The sequence below is a fragment of the Micromesistius poutassou genome (genome assembly GCF_964030765.1).
Source record: "Micromesistius poutassou genome assembly, chromosome: 3".
NCBI lineage: Eukaryota > Metazoa > Chordata > Actinopteri > Gadiformes > Gadidae > Micromesistius > Micromesistius poutassou.
This window is the reverse complement of record NC_140273.1, coordinates 15,463,057-15,473,056: the sequence shown is the minus strand read 5'-3', so window position 1 is coordinate 15,473,056 and position 10,000 is coordinate 15,463,057. Positions and strand designations below refer to the sequence as shown.

General features: G+C 47.7%; 1 protein-coding gene across 3 annotated transcripts in view; it reads left to right on the top strand.

Annotated features, from left to right (window-relative positions):
* The window catches only part of LOC311340906 (protein tweety homolog 3-like), a 24,683-nt gene extending 15,453 nt beyond the window's left edge, over positions 1-9,230 (top strand). For 2 of the 3 annotated variants that reach the window (XM_084465811.1, XM_084465812.1), the window contains exons 12-13: positions 1,002-1,138; positions 6,494-6,656. In XM_084465811.1, coding sequence (XP_084321937.1) covers positions 1,002-1,138; positions 6,494-6,509 — 153 coding nt within the window. In that variant the 3' untranslated portion in view covers positions 6,510-6,656. Of the gene's footprint in view, positions 1-1,001; positions 1,139-3,337; positions 3,512-4,259; positions 4,336-6,493 lie in introns of all 3 variants that reach the window. The other variant, XM_084465813.1, reaches the window with a different exon arrangement.
* The last annotated feature ends 770 nt before the right edge of the window (positions 9,231-10,000 follow it).

The following is a 10,000-nucleotide window of genomic DNA, read 5'->3' as shown; positions in this document are numbered from 1 at the left end:
GAGACAATGATGAGTAATAGAAAACTTTTTGAAATTAGTTGACTTCTTGTTGTCTCATCTCTTCTCCTCTCCTCTCCTGTCTCATTTCTCCTCTCCTCCTCCCCTCTACTCCCTTGCTGCTGTCCCATTATCCCATCCTGTCCTCCTCTTTCTCCCACCCCCTCCTCTGCTCCTACTCATCTCCTCTAATCATCTCTCCTCCTCCTCTCTCCTTATCCTCCTCTTCACCTCCTCTCTCCTCCTCCTCTTTCCTCCTTCTGCTCCTCTCTCTTCATCCTCTCTCCTTTCTCCTCCCGCTCCTCCTCTCCTATCCTACTATCTTCTCCTCCTGTCTCCTCCACATCCACTCTCCTCTCTCCTCTTCCTCCGCCTTCTCCACTTTCCTCCTCCTGCCCCTGTTTCCTTTCTCCTCCTCCTTCTCCTCTTTCCTCCTCTCTTATCCTACTATCTCCTCCTCCTGTCTCCTTCTCCTTTCTCCCCCTTTCTCCTCTCTCCCCCTCCTGTCTCCTTTCTCCTCCTGTCTTCTCCTCTCTCCCTCTCCTGTCCCCTTTCTCCTCCTGTCTTCTCCTCTCTCCCCCTCCTGTCCCCTTTCTCCTCCTGTCTTCTCCTCTCTCCTCCTCCTGTCTCCTCCTCTCTCCTCCTCCTCTCTCCTCCTCCTGTCTCCTCTCTCCTCCTGTCTCCTCCTGTCTCCTCCTTTCTCCTCCTCCTCTCTCCTGCTCCTGTCTCCTCCTCTCTCCTCCTCTCTCCTCCTCCTCTCTCCTCCTCCCGTCTCCTCCTCTCCTCCTCCTCTCTCCTGCTCCTGTCTCCTCCTCTCTCCTCCTCTCTCCTCCTCCTCTCTCCTCCTCCCGTCTCCTCCTCTCCTCCTCCTCTCTCCTGCTCCTGTCTCCTCCTCTCTCCTCCTCTCTCCTCCTCCTCTCTCCTCCTCCCGTCTCCTCCTCTCCTCCTCCTCTCTCCTGCTCCTGTCTCCTCCTCCTCCCTCCTCCTCCCTCCTCCTCCCCCAGGACTACGTCCAGGCTCTGACGGGCCTGTGCTACGACGGCGTGGAGGGCCTCATCTACCTGGTGCTCTTCTCCTTCGTCACGGCCCTCATGTTCTCCTCCATTGTCTGCAGCGTGCCACACACCTGGCCGAGCAAGAGGTAGGGCGCACACACACAGGCACGCACACACACACACACACACACACACACACACACACACACACACAGGCAAGCATGCGCAATACATGCATTAACACACACACACACACACACACACACGCGCACGCACACGCACATTCACCCTTTCACAAACCTTTATCGAGAATGCAATGCAAGTGCAAGTGATTAAACGTTCATGATTCGTGTGTTTTCTTCCTGTGGTTCCTGCGGTTCTGGATCAGCCGCCATTGGTTCTTCTGACTCCTTTGTGTTCTGTATTTGAACTTTACCTGACTGACCCGCTGCTGCTGCTGCTGCTGCTGCTGCCCCCCTCCCCCCTTAGCCTGCTGGTCAGAAACAGACAGGAGACGCCCCTTTATAACGACCGCGTTCAGAATCAGTGCATGTCGCCATTTTTGTGTGGTTATCTTTGAAACGTTGTGTCCCATTCTCAATCCATCCGTCCAGTTTGCCACTCCTGACTGCATATTTATTGGTCTCGGTTCCCTTTTCCCTCACTGTTTGTCATTTTGTTGTTTGCTGTTTTTGTTTGTCTTTCTTTGTTTCTGCCACTATTTCTAAACTGTCTCTGCCATCTTGTCTCCGAGCATCTCTAAAATGTACCAAAACTCCCCATCTTTTTCATTCTCCCCACATCACTCCTCTCTATCCCCTCCCTCCCTCCCTCCCCCCTTCCTCCCCCCCCCCCTCCTCCCCCTCCTCCCCCTTCCCTCCCTGTCCTGATTTGGAAACACATTGGGCTTCAGCAATTGGTGAGAATGCGTTTTCCTACAGCTTGTAGACACAGACTTGGATGTCTAGATGAGTTACCAAGACGATAATGTTATCCTCGCTTTCTCCGCCTTTTGGATAAAATAGTGTATCAATTCATCAGGTCTAAATAGCATGTAATACAGCGTCAGTGGTTGGAATGCACCAATGGAAGACACTTGGTATGAACCACAGCTTAGATAGGTCGTTGATGAGTGGGAGTAAGCAGTAGTATCACTGTATGCCTCTCGCCACGAATCCAAACAGACCTTAATGACACTCTTGCTGCATTAATACAAGCAGCCCCCCTAGTCTTGAAGAGGGTTGTTGTATTGTGTTTACTGCATGCAGACAAAGGACATGCTGTATGCCGCTGCAGGCTTGGTTAGACTTGTCATTTAGCACCCCCCTGTGGCTCACTGGGGCACTGCCCTATTCCCACCGCCTGGTTTTAACATTACAGGGTTAGAGGGTCCTTTCTCTGTGAGCTTCCTTGAGGGTTAACAGATGTGAAATGACAGTTAATTTATAAAAAACAAATAACATTTCTCCTACGGGGAATAATGAAGTTGTATCTAATCTAATCTAATTTAAAAATTTGACAAAATTAAATTAGATTTTTTTTATATACAAATGTTGAACAATGTTTATTACTAGGAAGAAACAACCGTTGTTTTTGATCAAGTAAAGGGTATATCAAACAACATCTAATGGATGAAAGAAATACAGCAAGATTCTGCATATATTTCCGTAGCCAGATATCCAACTTCCAAATCAGCACACTTATCTAATACCTCATTATCTTATGTTGCTGACTGTTTCATATTTTTGACCATTTTGTCAACAAAAATGGTTAGCCCAGCCAAGCTTTTTTTATTTTCTTTATTCCTACCTTTTTTTTTAAATGATTTTCTTTCCGTTGACTTTTTCTTTATACTTTCCCCCAGTAATGCATGGCCTGGCACATTTTAAGTGAATTTGGCAAATATATGAATGTTGGTCTATCCTCACTATCTTTACAATCCAATAACTAGCACTGAAATGTAACAATATAAAGTACAACATTTTTTCATTTATTCTGGATCCTCCTCAAACGTCTGTGTGTTTGCTATGAACCTAACATGGTGTCGTTGTGTGGGACTGTGGGGGCCCCGCAGCTCCACTCTGCTTCAGGGGCCTCCCTGACACAAGATGTTACAAATGTCTTTCCCAGTCGGCGGCGCTTTGGCGCTAAAGGCGCTCAAGTCTTACCAGTGTTCCCCCTCCTCTCCCCTTCTCCTAACCTCCCCTCCAAACCCCCTAAACTCTTGTTGTCTCTCTTGGATTGTCCCTCCCTCTCTCCCCTCCTCTTCTCACCCCTGCCCCTCGCCGCGCCCACCCTCACCCCGGCCCACCCCCCTCCCCCTTCGACCCGACCCCGACCCCAAGGACGGAGGAGGAGGATGGCGAGGACGAGTCGGGCGCCTCGCGCGGCGGCGCGCACGATAACCTGTACCGAGTTCACATGCCCAGCCTCTACAGCTGTGGCTCGAGCTATGGCAGCGAAGCTAGCCTGCCCGCTACGGCGCACACTGTCAGCAATGCCCCCGTCACTGAGTACATGTGAGTTAGCACCGACGGCTGGCCAGCTAGGGGTTAGCGCCGAGCACACGCCGCCTGCTACGAGTAGCTAACCAGCACTGCAGATGTTCTCTGCTTGACGTAGAACAGATAGCGGCTAGCTAGACCCCTGGCTCTCTTATCTGTTGGCACTCTTAATGTTAGCTAGACACCTTGTAGCTAGCCACCCCATGTTAGACATCCTTAACTGTTAAGACGGCATGTCGATACATAAGCCCTGGCGCAATCGATACTGTTGGGAACGAAGGTTGAGGAAGTGCTTGAGCTAGTCGGCACAAACATCTGGTAGAAGAGCAACACTCTGGATAATAGATTATTGTTAGTATGTTTGGAATAGCAAATGTTTAAAAGACAAAGTGCTATTGGATTTAGTTGGAGATCAAGCAATGCTCACTGATACGTTAAACAAACAATAAATACCCTTAGTGTAAAATGAACTGATCGTAACAGCCAACTATGACTAGCCTATAGTCCGAAAGAAAATGACACATCTGGTCAAAACCGTATTATCTGTACGTAAGGATCAAACGTAAGGATTGCATGTAAGACCAAAGTTATGTCATCGCAGTGACATTGCTCATTAAACGACCATTCATGATCTGCCTTGTATAATGTAGATCTATAACGTCTGGCAGTTAGTTAAAGATGGAGCATGCTCAGCTACAGCGCCCCGGGCCACAGTTGAACCTCTGGCGACGCCTGTCAGTTAACCTCTTATTCTACAACGCAGGAGCCAGAACGCAAACTTTCAGAACCCTCGGTGTGAGAACACCCCTCTGATTGGCAGAGAGTCCCCTCCGCCCTCTGTAAGTGCACACTTTCTAGTTCTCCCTCTCCCACCTCCGCCGTATTCCAATACCCACACTACGGACAATCTGATTGGACCACCTCCGGGGGGGGAGGCCAAACCCTTTCGGTTTTGGCTGTGCCCCTTTTCTGTGTCATGAGGACCGCGGGGGTCCCCATAATGCACAAAAACGTTGTGTGTGTGTGTGTATAATGTGATGGCCGCTACCAGGCTAGTGTGGCTATTGGAACGTATTGGTCTGCTCTTCCTACCTGTACCACTGCACGCTGCTCATCTGAGAGAAAAGGGGGGTACTGTGGAATGTCTTCATAGAGGTCATTTTGGCAGCCTGGGACAACAGCAATATGAGACGTAGACGTCAGAACAGCGGAACCGAGAGAGGAGTTGGATTTCTTTGATGATGACCGTGTCATCACATTTATCTCCAATCTTGAGAAGGTCTCTATTTCTGATACGAAGAGAGACGCTGGGTGGTCGTGTTGTTCTCTGGTCACTACGATGGAAGGAGGGCTTGTGATTATTCCATTTCTAAAACAAACAGCCGTCTCAATTGGGAATAATAAGGGCTGCACGATAGAGATAAAACACAACATTGTGATAATACATGTTTCAAAAGTAATTTCAAAGACCACTTTTGATGTGCCTGAAACTTTTCCATTTCCTTTTTTCAAATAGTCCTTATACTTATGTTAACTAGGAAAAAGTATACCGATATGAATAGAATTACATTTGAAGAAGATTGATCAAAGAAAGTACTTTTCTTCCTGAAACACACGTCTGGAAATGTGATGGGGTTGTCCGTGTATGGCAGCGTTTTTAAACATTTGATTTAATAGTGTGACATACAGCCATACTGTGAATTGTAATCTGTTGTCTATGACAGCACCTTAACATATACCGCACGTACAACAGGCAGCGTTAAAGGCAGACGAGGTCTGGTCATATGTATACGGCACGGCATGATATTAAATCAGGTCGGTGTCTACGGTCTAGTGACGTCTGATGCTCTGAAACGATGCTCACTGCAACATTAGCCGCCTGACTTTGCTACTTCTCTCCCCTTCAGCAAAAATATCGATTTTTAAAATTTATTTGACATAAATAGCCAACAAAAATAGTTCTGATACAGTCGGCATGGAGTTGTTCTGGCTCCGCGACACACGGCAGCACCCTGAATTCTTAAATTCGCTGTCCTCTCCCCCTCTCCCCCCTTCCCCCGTCCCCATAGTGTGTCTCTATGTGTGCATTTCTCTACTCAAGGTGCATGTGTCCCCTGTCTACCTGTGGCCCCTCACCACCTTCACCATCGATGACGTCGTCATTAAGACAGTACCGTGCACAGGAACAACCGCCCTACTCCTACCGCCCCCCCCCCCCCCCACACCTCCCCACCGACCTCTGTCTGTCTGTGGCCATACTGCGCCGCAGCACAGCTGTCCATCATCTCTGATGATCGGCGGCCATCTTGTCCCTGAAGCGACCCTCAGGGTTTTGGTCCATGTCGCTCGCTAACTCCTCACACTAGAGAGCACCACTAACTCCTCCTAACTCCACCTTCTACATCAGAACTGGAGCACTAACTACAAACTACTGACCAAGCCAAACCAAAACCACCACTCCTCCATGTAGATGTGACAATAATACTCTATTCTAATCCGATCTAATCAGCTGTCATGTAGTTATTGTTTAACTCAACCCCCCCTGGCTGTCCAAATGACCGGTGAAAGTATTTCTACTCCACCTGTGTGTCTCTGTGTGCTTCACACGTTGTCGGAGTCTGTCTGTCCGTCGCTCTCTGTCCCGTCTGTCTGTCTGCCTGCCTGTCTGTGTGTCTGTCTATCTATTTATCTCTCGAAATAGATCAATCTCTCTGTCTGTCTGTGTTTCTCTTTGCACAAAGAGCCATTCTCATAGCTTTGAGATCATAGAACCATTTTTAAGATTCATTTTCTAATTCTTAAATTCAGAAACCTTTTCTGTCTTTTCATTTGTTTTTGCACTTTTAAAATTGTTTTATTCTAAATAACTATTGCGTTTCTTTAGTGTCACGTTATGGTCCGGCACACTCCTGCCCCATTTCAAAATGGTTTCTTCCTGTCCTTTCCTCCTTCCTCTCCCGCCTCTAACCCCGCCCCTCTGTCTGTCACTCCATCCAGTACACCTCAAGTATGAGGGCCAAGTACCTGGCCACCAGCCGACCCGAGCAGAACCGGCGGTCCGTCCCTAACGACCAACTGGACCCGGCCAGCCGGCCCCACGCCACCGCAAGACCCCAGTCCTCCGTCCACTAGAGGGCGGTGCCACACCACCACCGCCGCCGCCTCCATCTCACCCTCCACCTCCTCCTCCTCCTCCTCCTCCTCCTCCTCCTCTCCATTCCAATGCCTCAGTCAGACAGAATGGGGGGGAGGAGAGGGGGAGGAGGGGGGGGGGGGGATCCGCGCTGTTCAGAAAAAGACAACCCACTGGACTCCCAAGGTCACAGGGGATGGTTACCATGACGACCACCAGCCCCCCCCCCCCCGCCACCCTGAACGCCTTCGTCCGACCAGAGGAACATGTAACCCACATCAAGCAGGACTCACCAACTCAGCGCCTCAGCATACAGTGCACTTTTAATGAGCTCATATCTCAGCCGGTCAAAAGAAGAGGAAATAACCCTCCTCCTCCTCCTCCTCCTCCTCATCAATAACCTGTATCACACCCTCCAAGACTACATTCACCACATTAATGCATTCCTTTGCATAACAGCTACTTTAAAGCCCTCTCCATGGTTCCAATACACTGCCCCCTAGTGGAGATTCCACACATACACACGCACACACACACACATACAGATCCCCCTCAATTCACACTGTCCACATTCCTGAGAAGTGGGACACATAACCACATGCACAACCCCCCCCCCCCCTTACACACAAACAAACACACACACACACACACACACACACAATCTGTACATAGCTGTAAATACTGAATGAGCAACTCATTCTGTTTTCATTGGGCAAACAGACCCAAGTCCTTTCTGGTTTAACATGGTGGCGTGCTTAGTGTGTCATAGAATTGTTGCTGTACCTTTCTCATGTCAAAACACATACACACGCACACACTCATACATGCACTCAGAAACCATTTGTATAGAGATAAGAACAAGTGAATCAGAAAAGCCATTCTAACGATATAGCTAACAGCTGGTGTCTGGGACGGCAGACTATTTTGGGGGGTTACCTTCCTCTGTAGATGAACAGTATTGTTTTAACCCAAAATTAATGACTTGAATACGGAGCTCTCGCACGTCTGCGCTGCAGCTCTATTTTTGTTTTGTTTTATTCTCATTGGTTAAGGTGTGCATAAGCAGGTTGGAAGGAGGTTTCGCTTTGTTGTTGTTGTAGTACGAGCCAGGACTGTGGTGGCTGATTTCCCAGTGTGTTCTTGCAAGCGCATTTCAAAATGGATCTCTGTTGGGAGTGATTCATTACGGGGGCGCCTGGGAGAATACCGCGGCGGGACGGAATAGAGACGCCGATGTGCTCAACCTGTGCCAAATACCTCTGAATAACGAGGGTCACCGGATGTTCGCCTCTCTGCTACTGCCTCCACGCGCCCCGAAAATAATCAAAAAAGAAGGGAGAGCGACGAAGGGGAGGATAACGCATTTCTGGATGAGACAATTTTTTCTCCTCCCATGTAAATAAGAGCAGAGTTTGAAGGGACCCACGGGACAAAGAAGACGATGATCAGAAACGGGACATGGCTGGTGAAATGTGGTTTCCAACGTGTTTCCAGAGTCGGTGTTATCTCACTCTGCCAATCAAGTCTCAAGGAGAAGGACCCGGAAGGGGGAAAAAAGAAAAAACGACTAACTAATAACTATTTTTTTGGATTGATTTTCAATGTATTTCCTCAAGTATAACAACTGGGTGTCTCAATGAACACGGGCTTCGTTTTTTTTTCTCCTCTGTTTGTTTCATAAACCCTCTTAGAATGTAGGACAATTAGTGGTGTTCAACTTTGTTTGGGTTGTTTTGTTTTACAAAGCGGTTAATACTGATGTGGTACTGTGACAAAGAAAAAATATCTTCTCTTGTTTCTCTTGTAAACTGTTGTTTATGTTTATCTGTCAAACGAAGACCTCTCGAGTTGGAGAGGTTAAGGGCACATCGCTATGACCAGGGGTCCCAGACCCACTGACTAACCCCTCTCAACCAGTCCATGTTTTGGTTGTTATTGTTGTCTAAAAGAAACACAATTGCTTTTCAAGGTGATAATGGAGAAGTTGTCGCAGAAAGACTGGGCCACGCTATAAGCTACCAGTCTGTGTGCGTATGGTAGAGACACCACATCACTCTCTCTCTCCCTCTCTCTGTCTCTCTCTCTGTCTCTCTCTCTCTCTGTCTCTCTCTCTCTCTCTCTCTGTCTCTCTCTCTCTCTCTTTCTCTCTCTCTCTCTCTCTCTCTCTCTCTGAACCCTGTACAATGTATACAATGTATGTATAGAAACATACTTATGAGTCTGTACATGTGGCCTCGCTACCGCGTGATTGGCTCCTTGCTATATCTCAGTGTTACCGTGTGTAAGTGACCGTAAACAGTGTGTCCGAATGAGGAGATCTACCACGCGAGTGCTTGGATCCTTCTGCAGTGTTACTTACAGTTATAGTTACACACGCACCAACACACACGCACACACACACACACACGATACACAGACTCGTATGCATACACTCCTAAACATAATCCCACGCTGCTCCCATATACCTTACAAAACCCACGATTCCTCACCCCTCGGTCCTCTGATGGCTTTTTATGTGGTCCTGTTTCAACTTCACGTACACATCTAGTGCTGTATGGTCCATACGACACGCACCCCCTCCCCCATCATGCCCCCCCTCAACCGTGGCATCCATCCCAAGTTGTCATAATACATTTTAATTTTATTTTTTTTATAGAATAATGCATACTGTAATGAGCTAAGTACTGACCTGTACAGAAGCCAGCACTTACAACAGCACCCTTGGACCGGCCCTTTGTCTGGGCTTTTTTAACCGCTTCCTTCTTTAACGGGACAGCCACTGCTCATAATAGCGAGACAATCATCCTACCTGTGATTTCTCTTACAGTGATATGTTCTCAGTGTCACAGTAACTACACTACCTACGCTGTAGTACTCAACGGTGTCAGTGCACCGGTGAGGGATAACCTATGACAAGATCCATTGGAATAGTCACTGATGGCCTTTCATAATGTTTTTAAACTCTTACTACACTCTCTCTCATATCACTGCATTTTTTTTTATGTCTGTCTTGTACAAAGATGAAATGTAAAGAATTAAAACAACGATAGCTATAGCTTTTTTTTTTTTTTTTTTGTAGGAGAACAAAGGCAAGAGCAGCCGTTTGTTTCCCTCTCTTTTCTTATTAGTGACGACTGAATCTCTGTCTTGCATTGCAAATGTTTTACGAAAAACAGTGTTCCAGTGTAGGTCTGCACACCTGACTCTAAACGCTCCCTGGCTTCCTGTTAAACGTGGTTTTTGCAAAACTTGCTTGGGCCCCCTTTGGCACAAATCTCTGTTGAGGGAACGTTAAAAGTGCCCATGAGAACCAGTTTTTACATTGTAAGGTAATATGGGGCCAGCTCAAGCAAAATAAAAAAAAAACGAAG